At 44.7% G+C, this 20733-nt stretch overlaps 1 protein-coding gene across 2 annotated transcripts in view; it reads right to left on the bottom strand.

Annotated features, from left to right (window-relative positions):
* Positions 1 to 734: 734 nt before the first annotated feature.
* LOC147447715 (uncharacterized) overlaps positions 735 to 20733 on the bottom strand; it is a 46691-nt gene continuing 26692 nt past the window's right edge. The window contains exons 2-4 of one of the 2 annotated variants that reach the window (XM_086523429.1): positions 9371 to 10096; positions 1483 to 1541; positions 735 to 1329 (exon numbers count right to left, since the gene is read on the bottom strand). In XM_086523429.1, coding sequence (XP_086379555.1) covers positions 1272 to 1329; positions 1483 to 1541; positions 9371 to 10096 — 843 coding nt within the window. In that variant the 3' untranslated portion in view covers positions 735 to 1271. The remainder of the gene's footprint in view (positions 1330 to 1482; positions 1542 to 9370; positions 10097 to 20733) is intronic. The other variant, XM_086523430.1, reaches the window with a different exon arrangement.

The raw sequence follows: 20733 nt of genomic DNA, 5'->3' as shown, positions 1-20733 counted from the left end.
TCCAAAAAAATCCTCTTACAGATGATAGAAGCAGTAAGCTGAATGAGCCCACTTGTGCCTTTGTCGGACTTGAGTTCGCAACTAAAGAGCCATAATGTACAGTTCAAGAAATATCAAGAAAGAAAAGGTGCACAAGGTAGCCCTGGAGGCAAGCTGGGTGTTGCAGTAATTACAATCAAGCACTACATGAGGCGAAAGATGAAAGCTCATAGATATGGCTGATTAGCAACAGCTTTATAAGCTTTTGTGTAGCTTTAATGGCTTCCACTATGCCGCCTCAAATTAAGCTCACCCAAGCTGACTTCCCTGCCGCTCGCCATGTGGTCGCACTAATTATGGGGAAAGGACAGTCGAGGTCCTTTCCCTACCCCATACTCGTTTGTAAGCTCAAAACGAGTAGATGTCATTTCCCAGAATGCATTGAGACAAGTATCGAGAGCAATGCAAATTTACATGTGCAATAAGTGATTACACCTCAATTAAGGGATGGTATTCTTTCATCTTGTGTATGTGAGAATGAACTCCAAAGTGTGCATAAAGCTATGAGTGGTATGAATGTCGACTTGATATGTGGAGAAGCATAGTGCCGCATGAACAACATACATAAAGAGAAGATGTGGCTATCTATAAGATAAGCCTATGCATTGCAAAATTATAGGGAGTAAAGTTGAGTGTGCAGCAAGTGCCTCTCTCTACACTCACCAGCTATGGATATAAGGACTTAAAACTACAAAGAATGAAAGGCGGGGTCTTGAAACAATAGAGAAAATTCAGATACATAAATTGAAAATAGTTTTTTTTAACATACAAGTAGTAAAAATACGAAGTACCTGCTTTTAAACTCATGAATCAAACAAGTGAACAACCTGTAGGGAGTTCACATCCACATCTTTTCTCCATAGACTCTGATACCTCTGGAGACATTTTAGGTTTGTACAAAGCTACCCAAGAATTTTCATATCATGAGTAGCAGTTCAAAATCGCACTGCAGCCTGTAGCTTCTCATATATAGTTACAAGTATGATCCCGTTGGTGCACTGTTTGAACAAACAGATTTTGTGGTTCAAAATTTGCCGGAACCTAAAAGGTAACCAGGTCTTACAAAATGGCCTCTCCACCCTCCGCAAATGCACCAAAAAGGGTGATATAATCTCACAAAATAGACCCTTATGGCTTGCGTGTTGCTTTTTTTAGCACAAGCGCATTCAAAGGCCACATCAAGCATCGTCAGGAGATCCATCCATTAAGATGATCTCATGTCAATCTACATTTCATTTTCCCTTCAAAATTGCATGTTTGGTGGCACTTATATGCTTAAACAGCTGGTTCCTGCAAACAAAAAACGAAGCACCAAATGCCACCTGTGATTAATGGAACTGCAAGTGAAAAAGCACTACTTTTATATGTAAAGAGGCTCTACCCATACACATACAAAAAATATGAAAGACACGTGATGTCCTCTCAAAACCTTACGAAGCTTACCGTGAGTCAAAATCTTCACCACACGTCTCACAAGTAAGGATGGCGCTTTGGGTATTTACCTGGTATCCAAACAAGAAAAGATCATTATTTCTGTGCTCCAAACTGAGAAAGAATAAAAAATAAACCATAGCAAGCTCAAAGAGAACTACGTCCACGAAATAAAAGGACAACCTGTTGCCCATTCAGCATACCTAAATTAAGGGACAACGTGGTTCTTAGGGTTTAGGTTCCTCAGCCGGGATCTGCATGTTGGCTCCATTCTTCAGTGGCTTGACACGTCAACAGTTTGTGACATCCCCCATTTTTCCGTGGCAAGCATTTTAGAATACCCCACTCTGCCAAAGGCTGCACTCCGAAGAAAGATGTCTGAAGGCATATAACTTCGGGCAAAAAAATTTCTTGAAAGCTTGCCAAGTCCTTGGAGTGTACAACTTGGTAGCTATAGACATCCACCACTACATGGCACTACCTCTGAGGAAAAAAACGGTGGCTCGAGTGATCTTTGATTCTTCTGATTGATTCACCATGCCTTATGCCCTGTAAGACAGGGCGATGAAGACCGGGGCGCCCGATGCGTGATGTAGTAAGGGTGGGAGTGGCTAATAAGTCTGGGGTCGGGACACGAAGATACTTTAATAAAATTTCAGTAAACTTTGGAAGCGCCACCTTGCTATGTCTGCTCTTTGGTAGGACCGGTATGCTTTCAAAAAAGCACACGTATGGAGCTCTCATACCACTGTAACGGAACCGGCACCACGTGCCAACGGAAAGGAACAAACTGAACAACTTTAAGCACTTCAAATAACAACTAAACTGAAAGAGATGCACGACACATGAGCCGGAGAATGGCGGAGTTCCACCACGAGAGAGCACTGGCCCCAATCTTGGCGCCCCTTTCAGTACTTCTTTATATTGTTGGAACTCCGTACAATGCCGGTACTCGCACTTTGCACCTTACCAGAAAAGTGCCAGAGACTAAGCCCTCTGCACATATTTAAAGGGCCTTGGCCTATGAAAAGCAATTACATGAAAAGCATCAAACTCTAAAAGCATATGGCCAAAAGCTGGTGTAAAAACCTGCCAGGGCAAATTACAAAAATCCGTAAAGGTGCCACGTCAACACAGTCAGTGCCAAACACATAAATTCGTATTGTTGCCACGTCAGCAATGTCAGCGCAAAATTCGAAAATCCATACAGGTTACCAGGTGGCATTGCCAATGCAAATCGTGGGCGTCCGTACAACTGCCACGTCATCATCTTCTATGCAAGTGAGTTGGAGTGTGTGTGTGTGTTGGTCCTACTTTATTTAATCTATATACCTTCATAAGTTCAGAAACAAATTATAAGAGGGGATAAAGCACTCATAAAACTACAAAAGCAAGGACACAAGAAAAGCAAAGAAAAAAAACTAAATCGCTTCATTTACTATGAAACAAAACTAGATAAAACAAAACATTTGTCACAAGACAGGCACCACGTGCCAATAGAAAAGAACAGACTGAAAAGACTCTTAGCACTTCAATAACAATTGAACTGAAAGAGAGACAACACGCGCACGGAGTGGCGGAATTCCACCCCAAACTTGGCGGCCCTTTCGGTATTTCTTTATATTGCATCAACACAGTACAAGCCGGTACTCCAGACTCTGCACCTTCTCGCCAAAGAATGAGCCCTTTGCACATATTTAAATGCCCTTGGCCTATGAAAAGCAGTTCACATGAAAAGCCTTCAAACTTCAAAGCATCTGGTCCAAAAGCAATGCCCAAAAGCTGCCAGCGCATTTTGCGGAATTCCGTACATCTGCCACGTCATCAATTGCTACGCAAATCCTTCTTTGTGTGCAAATCTTCTAGCTGCAGCTGTATCTCTTGAGATTCTGAGTATGAAACTCGATAAGGGGCTCGAATTGGTGGAGGTTGGTCGGGGATCAAATCTATGGGATGATCCACAGGACGCCGAGTAGGCAATGTTGTTGGTAGCTCGTCGGGAAACAAGTCCAAATAGGGTTGAAAGAAGGGTTGTTGCAAATAAGCAATGTTTGACGAGGATTTAGCTTCTTCTTCTTCTGCACCGGGTTTGACATCTCGCAACATGATTAAGGCAATAGCACAATCACGTTTTTGAACCAGCCGTTTGACTTGTAAAGCAGAGACCAATATAATGGGTTTGGTATTGAAAAGACCATGAAGCTCCATTTCCTGTTGCTTATGAAAGAGCCGAATTGAGTGATCTCTGAAACTGATTATTGGATAAAACTGAAATAACCAAGATTGGCCAAGGATCAAGTCGTAATGTGACAAGGGCATAACTGAAAAACCAAGCTGATCCTAGTAATCCTGAATCTGCAAATCCAGCTTTTCAATCCTCTTGTTGCACTCGAGAAAGGAACCATCAGCAAGTTCTACTTGGTAAGCCATCTCACTAGGTTGTGTTTGAAGGCGAAGTTAAGTAATCAAGGATGTGATGACGAAATTAGTAGAACATCCACTATCCACAAGAACATTGATTGGCTGCTTGCCAACAAAGCCAAGGAGGCTAAGAACTTGATTTGAAAGGTCCACTGGAGCAGCAACATGATTTCGAGCATTTAACATTAAGGCACTCACCATCTTAGAAACTTGAACACAGCATGCTGCTTGCTTGCCTTTGTCTGGGACAAGAGGTTGGTTATGGATAGGTTCTGAAATTGTGGTCTCCATGTGAAAATTGTGGCGAGGATTTGAAGAATTTGGCTTCTTGGGTCATTCATATCACCTGTGCTGTCCATTGCAAATTGTGCATAATCTTGGACGGTTGGAGTGGGAGGTTGAAGGAGCCGATGAAGAGGCTTGCTGCCCAGAAGAAGTATCCTGTCGAAAATCACGACGACCATTCCTTTTATGATTGGGACGATTGTGTCGTCGATTCTGATTATTTGCAAAAGATGAGGCTCTAGAAGTGGCTGCTTGTCCAGAAGATTGGGGTCGAAAAGAATTTTGTCCAGCAGAGTATTGTCTCGAAGATTGACGTCCTGAGAAAGAATGTTGGCTTTGACCACCTTGTTCTTGATGATTACGTTGTGAAGAGCCTGCAGAATTGGAAGCTCGATCGCCAGGAAGGAAACTTCTGAATGGGCGCCGATTATCGCCGAGACACTCGACATACCCGATTGCAGCATCCAGTGTGGCAGGGTTAAATTTATGATCATCATCTCGCACGGAAGGCTCAAGTCCGTCAACAAAACTATGGAGTTTGTCGGAGGGGCTGAGAGCTCTATCTCAAGGGTTAGTTTCTGAAATTCCGAGATGTACGCGGCCAAGGAACCAATTTGGCTCAGGTGGCGGAGAGAAGACCGGGCGTGAAAATCTGTATTTGCAAGCTCAAAAGCCTTGCAAAGGACGCGTCGGAATTTGTCCCATGTAGCGGTGATCTTTCCGTCTTTAACTCGTCGCCTCCACCAAAGGAATGCAGTATCCTTTAGCAGGGAACTTGCCAAAGCAACCTTCTTACTTTCAATGAGATTGGTGTTTGCGAAATAAACATCCATCTTGAAAAGCCAATGGTCCAGCACGCGCTTATCGTGGCGACCGTTGTATGGCTCGAGCAACTTTGCATTAATTTTCTTTTCCTGTGCTGTGTTTATTATTTTAAAAAGGTGTGTAGCTGGTTGCGTCCTTGAAGAAGAAAATGCATGTAAGACATCCAAACAGGATGCCATCGATGCAAGATCGATGGAAAGGGCCTCCTGGAGGACGGACATCTGCTCTTTGAGGATAGCTATCAGATCGTCGGGTGGAACAAGAGCATTGTTCGCCTCTGACATTCTGACAGCTCAGAGGGAATATCCCGGAGAGGCTGTAGAGGTGTGGTTGCCGTAAAAAGACGAAGCTGCTCCTGATGCTGCGTCGAACTCCTCCAAGAAATCTGCTCCAAGGTCCGAACGGTGAATCCTCTGTATCTTCCACCTCGTTGATAGGAGGTGTGTCGTCTGGGGTCAAAGGTGCAACTCGCTATGAACCTGAACTAGAGGCCGCTGTGAGATGATATCGTTCACTGTATCCACTCGGCACTCTGTCAGAGAATAGGCCAAGTAAGGGTATCGTCACAGAATGTGCTCGAAATGTGGCAAATGAAGAGGTTCGCACATAACAAATATGTGTCACACCACCCAGACCTGTAATCGAGAGGCGTGGCGATAGGTAACATACACCAAATAATTATGCAGTAAAACTGCTGGCTGTAATGCACGAACAGGAGCAGGTGCGGGCGCCGACACGGGTTCGGAAACCGGTATCTCTTATGGAAGAGGTGCAGGTTCTGGAGATGGGGAATCCCGATTGATAATCACTTCTGGTTCGTGTGCGGGTTCCGGTTCCGGGGTATCTAGAATGACGATCACTTCATGAACAGGAGGAGAATTTTCCAACAAGATTTCTTCAGGGACCTCGTCTATGTATGAGATATAGAGATGAAGTGCAGGCAATCCGTCGTCAGCCATAGTATGCACCACGTGACGGCCAAAATTTGCAGCGCTGGAAGTTTGCAAAAGAGCATTCGGCAACAATTTTTCAAGCTGGTTCCTCATTACGCTAGCTTGTGTGGAGTTTTTTATTTTATGTACCAAAAGGGTGCCCACTTGCAATTATTGGGTGGCCACTTAAAAACTCCAACGCTGGACGATACAAAAGCTCCGTTGTTGCGTTGCCTTGTGTAGAATAATTTGCCGAAAAGGTGTCAGCGTGGGCTATAGCACGTGGGGTGCCGGGTGAAGAGACATGCCAGGTGCACATGCTAGGGCCGGATACCGCAAGGGGGGTGCGACTCTTCATGGTAAAAGGCGCAACCTGTCCACGCAAAGAGCCACCTCTTGATGGAGAAGCATACTCCAAAATTGCAGCCGGTATGCCTCGACACACATCTCCTGCTCTTGCTTTACTTATTTATTTAGAAGAGAAGGTTTCGGGTTACATCATGCTGGGTTGTGTGTATTCCATAGTTCTTCTGCTTCCATGCAACTCTAGGAAGGGGGGGAGAGGGTAGCGGCGAGGGTGAGAGGCTCACAACCTTAAGGTCCCGGAGAAAAAATTTGCTCTCCGTAAGGTGCAGCGGAATGAATGTTTGTATTTTCTCAAGATGAGTGATCCATATTTGCTCAAGGTTCCTTTTAGTTCTTATGGAAGGGAGAGCCTTCAGTTTTTTATGGAAAGTGTTGTGATCACGAACAAAGTGAGTGGATATTGTGCGTGCAAGTGTATGAGACTGAGAGAAAGAGAGAAGAGAGATACAACACCAGAGACGTTGTAAAACCCTCCTCCGAAGGCCCCACTCTCGTCGGCGAGAGTGGTCTACTATTGATTGCACAAATTGGTACAATGATGATGCATGGAAAACTGATGCAACTTGGGACTATGTCTGTGACCATGACGGGGACGGCGACGATGACCTAAGGGCTGAAATCTGCAACCTTCTAACTGCTATCCACAAAACACTATCTGCTGAATTTCGGGGCTGATTCGGACTGCTGAAAAACGCTGGTTTGCTGCGTTTTTGGGAGGCTGAAAATGGAGTGTATCTGCAGATGTTTAAGGCTGAATTTGCTGCTGTACTTGAGACTGAAAACGCTGGTATCTCTGCTGCAAATGAAGGCTGAAAACGCTAGTTGCTTGCAGCCTTGATGGCGATAAACGAAAACGCTAGTGGCTTGGTACTGTCGTGGTCCAACCAAAGCTGAAAACGCCAGGCAGGTTGGGGGTGTTGGCGATGAGCAAAAACGCTAGGTTGAAGGGTTGATGGGATCGCCAAGGGAACTTGGAGATGACTACTGAGAGAGGGGAGTACCTGTTGCATGAGGCCTGTTGTGCTCCTTGCTCATCTGCCAAAGAGTGCTAAGAGTGCTAGCTTTGGTTTGCTTATATATTTTCTTACCCAAATTGCTCTACCTACTTTTGTTGGAAAGTCACTTAAATTAATAAGTGAAAAATGTCAAAAATAGAAAAAATAGGCTAAATGCACTGGAAAAATCCGCTAATATTCTTCTTCCGAAATGTCCTTTGGAGGTGTTCCCTGAAACACTTTCAACCAAGAAACATGGAAAACGTTGTGCATTGACTATGAGTTAGGCAACTGCAATTTCATTTAAACATCATTTATCTTTTTAATGATTGGAAAAGGACCATACATACGAAAAGACAACTTTGGACACTTCTTTCCAACTTGCTTAAGACGTTGCTTGATGATTCTTAGATATACCCAAATCTCCTTCCTTGATCGAGACCTCCTGACGATGCTTGTTAGTCTCCCGTGAATAAGATTCCTGAGCCTTGCTTAGCCGAAGCTTCACACTCTCAGAAATCTCATCCAATGACTGACTTTCAGCATTGGCATCAGGCATTTGACTGACCGAGCAAGTCAAAAGTGACTGGAACGGACGGCCAAAAGCTGCCTCATACGGAGTTCGACCAATAGCAGAAGAAAAGGAGTCATTCAAAATAGCATGTACCAAAGGAAGATAGAGCTCCCACTGAGACTGCTGATCATGCACATATGATTTTAAAACATCAAAAGACAACTGATTGTAAATTTTTGTTTGACCATCTGACTGTGGATGAAAAGCCGATGAAAAATTCAACTTAGTGCCAAAATTTTCAAAGAGTGCGCGCCGAAAATTGGACGTGAACTTAACATCCCTATCTGAAACAATTGACTTTGGTAAACCACAGAGGGGGTACCAATGCTTAATGAACAATCATGCTACATCTTGTGCAGTAATTGTGGCTTTACAAGGAATCAACATGCAAAATTTGTTGAAACGATCAACAATTGTTAAATATTGAGTGTTCCTTGATGCAAACTTGGTGGTAAGTTAGTCACAAAATCCATAGAAATATCCTAAAAAGGTCCATCGGGAATAGGCAGCGGAAACAAGAGGCCTTGCTGCTTACCCCGAGGAGCTTTTACTTTTTGACATATAGTGCACTGTGTGACATAACGAAACACATCTTTTCGCATTTTAGGCCAATAAAAAAATCGTTCAATTTTTTCAATTTTGGTGTTCATTCCCCTATGCCCACCCGTGAGAGAATCATGTGCATCATGCAATATGGTTGGCCTGAGAGAGGACAACACAGCTGAACACTGACGAAAAAACAACAATCTATCACGAATGAGATAGTTGTTGGGCCCTTGGGAAGCAAGAGCCTGCAACCAATACTTACCAAACTCGGAATCTGCATACTAATTCTTCATGCTGTCAAAAGACTCACCCTGAATAGAAAATGTGGTTCTTGACTCAAGAGCCAAAATCTGTCCTTTGCGACTCAACGAGTCTGCAACAGGGTTAGCTTTTCCAGGCGAATATTCAATCAAACCTCCAAATTGCTCAAAAAATTATGACCACCGCCCTTGGCGATCACTCCAATGTGCACTAGGCATAGACTGGAGCCACTTGAGGGCTTGATGATCTGTGCACACTGTAAACTCTCGACCATAAAGAAAATGCTTCCAATGCTTAAGAGAGTGAATGACAGACAAAAGTTCTTTATCATAAACTGAATAATTCTTTTCCGTACCATTGAGCTTCCGACTAAGGAAAGCTACTGGACGACCATGCTGCTAAAGCACAGCGCCTATGGCGACATTGCTCGCATCCATCCATACCTCAAAGAGATCATCCCAAGAGGCAAGGATAAGACACAGCGCTTCTGTCACCGCAACCTTGAGAGCTGCGAAAGCCTCAATGGCTGCCTCGGGCAAGTCTACGCGCTGACAGCGAGTCTTTACCCCTTTCAAAACATCAATCATAGGTGCAACAATGCATGCAAAATTCTCTATATGCGAACTATATGCTTGACATAAACCAAGAAAAGAACGCACACCATATGCAGTTTTGGGCAAATCCCAATTACGAACCTGTTCCACCTTCGCGGGATCTAGCTTGACGGCTTTTGCAGAAATGATATAACCCAGATAAGTGACTTCAGTAAGAAAAAATTCAGACTTCTTAGCTGCAATGTACAACTGACACTCATCCAAACGAGTTAGTACCCTTTCAATATCTCTTTCATGTTGTTCCCACGATCCAAAAAAAATGAGAATATCATCTAAAAAGATGAACACACATACACCGACCATATCGCCGAAACGACCTACCATTAGACAATTGAATGTACCCACAGCACCTGTCAATCCAAAAAAAATAACAATACACTTCCATTGCCCTCGCTCGGTGCGAAAGGCGGTCTTGAAAATGTCGCCTTTGAATACCCGTACCTGATGGTATCCACTTTTGAGATCGACCTTGCTGAAAACCTTTGCCCCATTGAGCCTATCGAGGATATACTCAATGCGAGGCATCGAAAACTTGTTCTTGGCGGTCATCTTGTTTAATGCCCTGTAATCAACACACAAACGAGACGAACCATCCTTCTTGCGAACAAACAGAATAGGAGCAGCAAAAGGACTTACACTAGGGCGTATGAATCCTCTAGCCACCAACTCCGTGAGTTGTCGCTCTAACTCTTCCTCTTGTGTCTTGTTCAAACGGTAGGGAGTCTTTCTGACAGGCTGTGCCCCTTCCATAAGCTCGATGCGATGGTCCTCCGGCCGCTCGGGTGGGAGACGGGGTGGAAGATCATCCTGCAAAAAGAGATACTTAAACTTGGTAAACAAATCTGAATACTTAGCTGGAGCCTGAATGCTCTGGGAAACTGGAGCAACATAGATGAATGCCGCTTGTGCTCCTCGTCGTAATTCACACTTTACCTGCACATGAGAGATGAGAGACAAGAATGCAAGCCCTCCTCAGCACGAATGATGAGGGGGGAATCAGTTTTGGCATGTAAAGTGAGAGTGTTAGCCTCCCAATCAATGAGAGGGTTGAGTTCACGAAACCATCTTATGCCCCAAATCATATCACATCCTGAGAGAGGAGACACAAGAAATTTCCTACTAAAAGAAGCTTGTTGAACGATAAACATCACATCAAGGCACTCCTTCGTGATGAGAGAGTCCATACCAGGAGTGAAGCCAGAAACCTTGAGAGGAGATTTCTGACTAACCTCTAGGCGGGCTCTCTCAACAAGAGGGGGACTAATCACATCATGCATACTACCTGGATCAAACAATATGATAAAACGCTGACCTTTTACATGACCATAACACTTCATGAGGGACTCATCAATATGTGTGTCAGAGTCAGGAGAAGATGCAGGTTGGTTCGTGATAGTGCTTGTGGTTGCTGTGGGTGCCTTTTGTTCTTTAGGTAAGACCGTCTTAGGACAGGCCTTCTTAATGTACCCCTTGACGTGACATTGAAAACATCTACCTTCTTCAACATAAATCACTTGTTCTTCAGCCATGATGTATCCTCCTACAATTCCTTGTGAAGCTTTTTCATCCGGGATTAGCGTAGGTTTTGCAGGTGCTTTAGCTTTACCTTTAGATTCATTGTTAGAGTTCTTTTCCGAGGAATTAGAGAAAGATGGGCTAGAAGAATTACCATTCTTACCGTTCTTACCATTCTGTGTGTTCTGAGAATTCTGAGAGGTCCCTTGAGAAGACTTGTTCTCCTTAGGCTTTCCCTTGTTGTGCTTCATCTCTTGGGAGAGAGCGATCGCTACCGCCTTGTTGAGATCCGCGGGGTCAAAGACTTCGACATCAAACTTGATGTATTCGTTTAACCCAAAGAGAAAAGCCTCTTTGCACTCAGCATCCGATTTGCGTAATTGAGTGCCGAGCTGCAAAACACGGTTAGAAAACGACAAGACTGGCATACCATGTTGCTTGAGATTGCACCAATCCTCTTTCAATCGTGCTAGGTCCTGAGGTGGCATAAACCGCGCCTTGAGCTTGTCTTGGAAATCAACCCAGCTAAAGGAGAGAGACGTGAATTCGTTCGCTTCCTCTAGGTGAGCGGCTAGCTGTGCCTCTTGCCATGCATGGTACCAAATGATGGCATCACTGGCAAGGAACATAGCTGCCGTCAAAACTTTGTTATTTCCTGTTCTCTTAGTTGTCGCAAAATAAGCATTAAATTGATGCAACCAAGAATGAATAACCGTAACATCCATCTTACCATCATACTTACTGAAAGTCAACTTCTCGGTGACTGGGTTGTTGGAATCCGCATCGTGGATTGCGCCACTAGAGGAACTCCCACAATCTTTGGCTAGTTCCGACTTCGAGGCTAGGACTTGTCGAAGCAATTCTCGAGTGCGTAGCTCCCTTTGAGCTTCTCGCTCGGCCTCCCTTTCTGCTTTTCGTTCGTTTCGTTCATCGCGCTCGCGTTCGAAAGCAAGGGGATTTGCTTCTTGTTGTGCCAACGCGACTCGATTCGCTTCTTGTTGTTGTATTGCATTTTGTTCTTCGCACTCGCGGTTCAAAGCAATGCGAGTCGCTTCTTGTTGGGCCAACGCAATGCGATCCGCTTCTTGTTGTGCCAGCACCAGGCGAGTCGCTTCGCGATTCGCTTCTTGTTGTGCCGCCATCATGTCCAACATCGACTTGACCATCATCTCCATGGGAGTTGGTACAACTTGTGGCGTAGATGGCGAAGGGGAAGGGTCGAAAAAATCTCCTGGTGGGAAAAATTCTTCGTCGCCTCTCTCATGCTCATCACCTGTATGCGAAGTATCCATTCCGCTTCGGGTGACAACCATACACTATGATCTTTGGTTCTTAAGTCCACGAGAAACTTCGGCTCTTGAGGTTCTTGAGGTTTTCTTTCACTTGCAAACCGTGTTTGAGAAGGATCTTCTCTTCACCCGAGTTCTACTCCTTTCTACGGGCGCACCCCTTGGCCGCCTTGCGCTCACACCAAGGTTTCTTTTTCCCACCTCACGTCGATTGGCCGGCCGCTAAGTGCACGGTCCGCTCTCAATGAGTGAAAAGAGACACAAGGGGAGGCTGGACAAGCCCTTCTTTCCTGGGATTCCTGTCATAGTTACCAGGAACGGGAAACCGGAACGGGAACGCGGAACGGGAACACCGAACAAAACGCCATTCCCTGTTAAAGGTACTCACGTTTGAAACACGGAATGGGGATTCGGAACGGGAGCTTGGAATGGGAACGGGGAACGAAGACCTGAAAACGGCCATTCCCTGTTACTATGATTCCTGTCACTCTTCAAAAACACGATTAGGAGTCGACACGCCCAAGCGAACTTGGGTTCGTGTGACCGCAACAAGCAAAAAAATCCTTATGATTCTTGTGGTTCTTTCCTTGAGTGATACAGAACACTGCCAAAGCTCTAATACCAATGTAAGGTGCATAGGAATGAATGTTGTATTTTCTCAAGATGAGTGATCCATATTTGCTCAAGGTTCCTTTTAGTTCTTATGGGAGGGAGAGTGTCACAAAGTGATGACGTGGCGGACAGCAAAAACCCTAATTTCTGCCAGAAACCCTAAAATTCCTGCAAACCCTAATTTTTGCCAAAAACCCTAAATTCCGGAAATCGCGGAGGCGGATTATTAAAAAATATATATATATATATATATTTTTTGTGGAAAATGATGAGCGACGCGAATTTTGCTTTTGCTTTTTTTTATTAAAAAAAAAGAGAAAAGACTCTCTAAGAGAGAGAGAGAACTGATGCTTTTGATTTTAAAAGCTTTTGGGGCTCTGCTTTTGGGCATCCCTTGTAACCTTTAAATTAGTGGTGAGGGCCTCACTTCTCAGGGCATCTGGACGCAGAGTCTGAGAGTGAAACCCTAACCGCTCTCTTGTACTTTGATGATTGACTAATACAAAAAGAAATACCGAAAGGGGCGCCAGTCTTTGGGGCCAATATCTCTAGGCACGGAACTCCGCCGGGCCAGTGCAAATCTATTGTGATCTGTGAATTGTTTTGAAGTGGTTATTTGGTGCTGTCGCGGTTGATTCTTGACTTGGAGTGTCCAAGTTTGTTACAGTGGTATCAGAGCACGGCCGATTTCTCTTCTACGGGAAATCCGATCCCCGAATTTTTTTTTTTCCGCGGCACCTATGGCTTCAAGCAATGATCAGTCGACTCCCTCTGCATCTGGAGATGCGGGCTGGGATCACAACGAAGATTCAGACAGAGAGTATGGCCCGCCTCGGCCTACTCAGGCGGAGCAAACAGAGATGGAGCGTCGTCAATTGATTGGCGATGCAACAAAGATGATGCTCAATTTTGCCAAGGACCCAAAGATGGTAAAATATATGAACCAGACCTCTTTGAAAGAGGTACAGATGGAGTGGCAGAGAACCACAACACCACTCCCGAAACCCGCTCTCAAGAAACCTTCTACCTCCAAGAAATATACGGAGAAGGAACTGGAGAACGTGGTTGATGCACGGATTGCTTAGCTTTTCGACGTGCAAAAGAAAGGCAAAAAGCACGGCAAAAAGCAGAACAAAGGTACTGACTTCCCGGGATATTTGGGTCGTCAGTAGACATTCGACAAAGCAAAGAAACGGAAGAAGCGTGTTCGATTTGAAGGAGTACCCAGTTCTTCTTCTTCTTCTTCTGACAGTTCTTCTAGCTCCTCGGATTAGAGCGAAGAAGACAGAAAAAAAGCAAAAAGCGAAGCAAGACACAAAGCTTCGGAACGGGCAAGAAAAAGGCAAAGAAGGCTACATCTCGCCCAGAGACTGACAGTTCTACTGAGGACTCGTCTACAGACAGCTCAGATTCCGATGACGGAAAGTTTTATGCGAACAAGAAGAATTTTTACAAAGCCAACCAGTATGACTTTCTCGAAGATAACAGCAAGAAAGTCCGAGAGTTTAAGGAAGGTGGCCACTCGATCAAGTTTGATACTTTTCAGGATACTCAGATGCTTCGAAGGCTTTGTCTCTTATACAGCAGTTTGACATCGCTTTCGCGGGAGGACGCTATTCAGAGCACTCCGAGATTCGGAGAGCTGCCTCTTACTCTGAGGGGAATGCTCCTACTTGGTGGTCCACGCTTCTATTAAGCAAGACTGTGCCAGTTACATGGCTGAAATTCAAGAGGCTTTTTATTTCTTCTTGATTGACTCAAGAGTTTGAGCGAGATATACGAGCTGCTTGGAACCATCTCCGGATGACCAAGAGCGATACAGTGAATTCTTATTGTGAAAGATTCTGGAGCTCTTTTCTACCCGCCTCTTCATTCAAGAAGATCTCGTTCAGAGAACAAATTGAGCGGTTTACCTTGGGTCTACCTACAGAGATCCGAGATCACTGCTTGGAACAGAAGTCAGCTTCTATTCAGGAGTTGATGAGTCATGCGAAGCGGGGCTTTGCCATTCACTCTGGCAGTCTGACTTACCCCACAGATTAGGCCATGACACAACGAGCCAAACAGACTTCTGGGAATGAAAGTAGAATGAAAAAGAGCAACCCAGAGAAAAAAAAAGGATGCACGACCCAAGCTTACTCCTGAGGAGAGAGCTCGCTTCATCAGAGAGGGGAAGTGCTTTGGATGCGGGAAACATGGACATATTTCCGCAAAGTGCCCTGATAAGGCACAGAAAGAACAGAATGATAAAGACGACGACAGGTCTGAGAGTTCGAGAGCAGCTGAGGAATGTGGCAGAAAAGGCAGATAGAAAAGCAGAACTGGTACCACATGGCGTGGGACTTGCACCGAATCAAATGAATGAAAGTACAAACTTTGCCGTTTTTTTTTTGGGGCAAAGTGAAGGATGTAGAAGCTCTTTTGAAGGAGCCAAGGCCAACTTCTTTTCACTTGGAATTGGCGGCTCGATTTGGAACTGCGCCCGACAGACTGACGCCACTGGCGGAGGTAGTTCGACTAGCACCCGGATGGGATGTTGCCATTACACCGAGCATTGGCAAACTTCGTTTGCAATGACAGGGGTGTTCAGGGCACGTGAGTGACGTTCTACTCGGGATCCCTTGGTACCACAAGAACTACGCCGTGGTTGACTACCGGGCCGAGAAAGCGACTTTGATAAATGAAGGGCTTAGAGATTGTACTTGATGAACTTCAGTTTTCTTACTCATTCTTTTGGGAGAACTGAACGATGGATAAAAGGTTGAATATGTTTTGACCTGAAGAAGAGAACGCCAAGATTTTATTTTACTTTTTTCTCCACGCTCATGCCGATTGCTTTTGAGAGGGCTTGAAGATCATACCATTGATCTGATATCTGGAAGCACGCCACCGAATCGGCCACCTTACCGTGTGAGCCGAGCACAGAATGAAGAGATTATGAACCCAGTGAAAGACCTCTTGGAAAAGGGTCTTGTCCAGCCTAGTACTTCACCGTATTGCTCTCCAGTATTGTTGGTTTTGAAGAAAGACGGATCTTGGAGAATGTGCATCGATTATAGAGCTCTCAACAAAATCACCATCAAGAACAGATTTCCGATTCCTAGGATCGATGATATACTCGACAGGTTACAGGGATCCTCGTGCTTTAGCAGGATTGACTTGAAGAGTGGATATCATCAGATCAGGATAGCACCAGGAGATGTCTACTAGACAGCTTTTCGGACGACTTTTGGGTTATTTGAGTTTTTGGTGATGCCTTTTGGCTTAACCAATGCTCCTGCGACATTTAACCGGATGATGGACAGGATTTTTCAAGAGTACAGACTATTTGTTGGCACTTTCTTTGACGACATCATTGTTTTCTCCAAGAATGAGGCAGAACACAGAGATCATCTGCTTCAAGTCTTTCAGGCATTACGAGATCACAAGTTAGTGATCAATGCAAAGAAAAGTGAATTTTTCCTACCAGAGATACACTTTTTGGGGCACATTGTGTCAGCAGCAGGAGTGCAAATGGATCCGGCCAAGATAGAGACTATCCGTGATTGGCCCGACTTGAAGAATGTCCATGAAGTTAGAAGCTTCTTGGGACTGTGTTTGTACTACAGGCGGTTCATACGAAAGTTTGCAGAGGTTGCTTCCCCTTTGCATATCTTGACACAGAAAGGAGTACCTTTTTCGTGGGGACCCACAGAGGTGACTGCCTTTCAGACATTGAAAGAGAAATTGACTACGGGACCTATTTTGACTTTGCCGGACTTGCAGAAGTCATTCGAAGTATATTGTGATGCTTGTGGTCGTAGTCTGGGTGCGGTCTTGATGCAAGAAGGCCATGTCATAGCTTACGAGAGCCGTTTGTTCTCTAGGCCGGAGATGACAGCACAGATTTATGAGAAAGAGCTTTTGGCGGTTATCCATGCTCTTACTCAGTGGCGGCATTACCTACTCGGAGCGGATTTCATTGTCTTTACAGACCATCAGAGTTTGCGCTACTTCTTGTCACAGAAGCAGCTTTCGGAAAAGCAGATGCGGTGGGTGAACATCTTGTCACAGTTCCACTTCCAGATTGTCCATGTGCAGGGACAGAAGAATGTAGTGGCAAATGCTTTGTCTCGGAAACCGTTGGTTCTGGCTATTTCCGCGATACATCATAGGAGCTTCGAGGATATGGTCGATCAGTGTGCCACAGATACAGATTTTGCAGATATTTTCACACGGATACGGGATGGGGAGACAGTAGCTGGATACTCCCTTCGGGAAGGCTACTTGATGAAAAAGACTATGTTGTGCGTTACACAGCCGTTGAGGGAAAAGGTTATGACTGATTGCCACTGTCCACCTTTTACGGGTCACCGCAGCATTGCTACCACCATGAAAGGGGTAGAGAGAGATTTCTTTTGGCGGAGACTGAAGAAGGATGTGGAAGAGTTTGTGCGCAGTTGCTTGGTATGCTAGAAGGTCAAGTTTGACAGGCATAAGGCACAGGGATTGTTACAGCCTTTACCCATACCCACCCACCCGCCCCTCGGAAAATATTGAAATGGCTTTCTTTTTTTTTTTATCTCCCGAGAATACAGAATGATCACGATGATTTTCCGATTACATGGCATGCCTGAGACAATTGTCTTCGACAGAGACCCCAGATTTACGAGTTTGTTTTGGAAGGCAATTTGGGAGAACATTGGCACGCGGTTACAGTTCTCGTCATCGTTCCACCCGCAGACTGATGGGCAATCCGAGATTGCCAATTCAGTGGTTCTAGATTTATTGAAGTCTTATATCTCAGATCAGAAGACTCAATGGGAAAAGAACTTACCTTTGGTGGAATTTGCCGACAATAACACGATACACTCTTCGACGGGGAAGACGCCATGAGAGATTGTTGAAACTGCTGCGAAGGTTCCATCCTTCCTGAGCACGAAAGATTAGAAATTTGAAGCGGATGAATATTCGCGAGATTTGGATATGGCTTTTGCCAAGGTTCACGAGACTTTACAGAAGTCTCAAGAACGACAGAAAAAGGCAGCGGATCGCCATCGTCGCGACTGGAAACTGAAGGAGGATGATTGGGTGCTCTTACTTTTGAGAAGGCACGCCTAAGAAAAAAAAAAGGGAAAGGAGAGGCTTTTTCCAAAGCTTAGTATGTGATACTACGGACCTTTCCAGATTACTGACAAGATAAATGATGTCTCCTTCCGATTGGACCTGCCAGATACTTGGAGGATTCATAATGCATTGCATGTGAGTCTCTTGAACCCTGTTAAGGGTGATGTGCCTGATGATGGGGAGCCTGATGAGCAACCCAAAGTGGAAGAAAACGAGGAGATCCTTGTTCCTGAACAGATTTTGGCACATAATGATACGAAGAAGGGTAAAGTCCGAAGGCGGTTCTTGGTTAAGTTCAAGAATTTTCCTGCATTTGATGCGAAGTGGATGGAGGAGGAGGACCTAGCAGATACTCCTCGGATTGTGAAACTTTACCTCGATGTTTTGGTTTAGCATAGTCTACTCCAAACGGAACCCAGAATTCAGCTTGGCCGGAGATCTGGTGCAGTGGGATGCACAAGAGGGGAGTCACTCCACTCCTTTGTCAACAGATGCCTCGATTTTGATACTAAAGTCACTGATGTCTCTTTGAGCTTCAGGGATACTGAGAGCTGACAGTATTCTGCTGGATGACTTTATGAAATGGAATTCCTGATTATGATACTGATTTGTTCTTGACTTCTTGTGAGTGCAGGAACTGATAGCCGAAATGACTGCAGCATTTTGGTCTGATTCATCTCGAATAGACATGGTTGCAATAGGGGTTAGTCAATCGGACATCGATGAGGTCCCGATTGGACCTAGATGTGATTGCTAGCTACATTGCCGATAAATCATGGTCTAAGATCCGAATGAATGTTGAATGTCATGTGATGTCCTGTGATGTCTGGTGATGTCCTGTGATGTCGTGTGATGTGACTGTCGATTTTGTACATGTGCTAGATGTGTGTTCCTAGTACGTAGGTACTAACAGTCAGTGTCTGCTAAGACGGTTTATGGCTTTTGTCGGTTTTGCAGGCGTAATCGCGGTCGATTACAATGCTTTCAAGAGGGGGGTATGTCACAAAGTGATGACATGGCGGACAGCAAAAACCCTAATTTCTGCCAGAAACCCTAAAATTCCTGCAAACCCTAATTTTTGCCAAAAACCCTAAATTCCGGAAATCGTGAAGGCGGATAATTAAGAAAAAAAAAAAAATTTGTGGAAAATGATGAGCGACGCGAATTTTGCTTTTGCTTTTTTTTATTAAAAAAAAAGAGAAAAGACTCTCTAAGAGAGAGAGAGAACTGATGCTTTTGATTTTAAAAGCTTTTGGGGCTCTGCTTTTGGGCATCCCTTGTAACCTTTAAATTAGTGGTGAGGGCCTCACTTCTCAGGGCATCTGGACGCAGAGTCTGAGAGTGAAACCCTAACCGCTCTCTTGTACTTTGATGATTGATTAATACAAAAAGAAATACCGAAAGGGGCGCCAGTCTTTGGGGCCAATATCTCTAGGCACGGAACTCCGCCGGGCCAGTGCAAATCTATTGTGATCTCTGAATTGTTTTGAAGTGGTTATTTGGTGCTGTCGCGGTTGATTCTTGACTTGGAGTGTCCAAGTTTGTTACAGAGAGCCTTCCGTTTTTTATGGAGAGTGCTGTGATCGCGAACAAAGTGAGTGGATATTGTGCGTGCAAGTGTATGAGACTGAGAGAAAGAGAGAAGAGAGATACGACACCAAAGACGTTGTAAAACCCTCCTCCGAAGGCCCCACTCTCGTCGGCGAGAGTGGTCTACTATTGATTGCACAAAGTGGTACAATGATGATGCATGGAAAACTGATGTAACTTGGGACTATGTCGGTGACAACGACGGGGACGGCGACGATGACGTAAGGGCTGAAATCTGCAACCTTCTAACTGCTGTCCACAAAACGCTATCTGCTGAATTTCGGGGCTGATTCAGACTGCTGAAAAACGCAGGTTTGCTGCGTTTTTGGGAGGCTGAAAATGGAGTGTATCTGCAGATGTTTAAGGCTGAATTTGCTGCTGTACTTGAGGCTGAAAACGCTAGTTGCTTGCAGCCTTGATGGCGATAATTGAAAACGCTAGTGGCTTGGTACTGTTGCGGTCCAACCAAAGCTGAAAACGCCAGGCAGGTTGGGGGTGTTGGCGATGAGCAAAACGCTAGGCTGAAGGGTTGATGGGATCGCCAAGGGAACTTGGAGATGACTGCTGAGAGAGGGGAGTACCTGCTGCCTGAGGCCTGTTGTGCTCCTTGCTCATCTGCCAAAGAGTGCTAGCTTTGGTTTGCTTATATATTTTCTTACCCAAATTGTCCTACCTACTTTTGTTGGAAAGTCACTTAAATTAATAAGTGAAAAATGTCAAAAATAGGGAAAATAGGCTAAATGCATTGGAAAAATCCCCTAACTGATTCTAATGGATTCTGATGGGAATACTGATGATCATGTTGTGTGCAGCCAGAGGATATGCATCTATACCAAGTGGCTGGGCATGCATGGTCTACAAATAGACTCACAAAAGTGCCAGATCACTTCTAATCTAGACTGACTGGACTTGATGGAAACCCTGTTATGGTGTAGCTTGTCTATGGACACATAGGGTTGGATATGTCATGTGACACTCTCATACCACTGTAAGGATTCTAGGTACTAATCCTTAATTAAGTACTTAAACTCATGATTAAGACTTAAGAAACTTGAACTGAACTCAAAAACAAGACTCAGAAGACTCTGTGTTTGATTGATTGAAAGTGTGATAAAGGGCTCCTTATATAGGAGACGAACAAGTACATATGAAAAGATATCACAAAGAGACACATCCTTTAGGCGAATAGACATGTCTTAGGAGAATGGACACATCCATTCGATGAAGAGCCGCAACCATTGGTCGAAGGGACATGCCTGGTCGTCAAAGAAGTGTGGTTGTTCGTGAAGAGGTATGACTTTTGGACGAAGGGTTGTGACCGTTCAAGAACAG

This window comes from Adiantum capillus-veneris, chromosome 11 (genome assembly GCF_014529385.1).
Source record: "Adiantum capillus-veneris isolate H3 chromosome 11, ASM1452938v2, whole genome shotgun sequence".
Lineage (NCBI taxonomy): Eukaryota > Viridiplantae > Streptophyta > Polypodiopsida > Polypodiales > Pteridaceae > Adiantum > Adiantum capillus-veneris.
The sequence above is the reverse complement of the archived record's forward strand: the minus strand, read 5'-3'. Positions and strand labels throughout refer to the sequence as shown.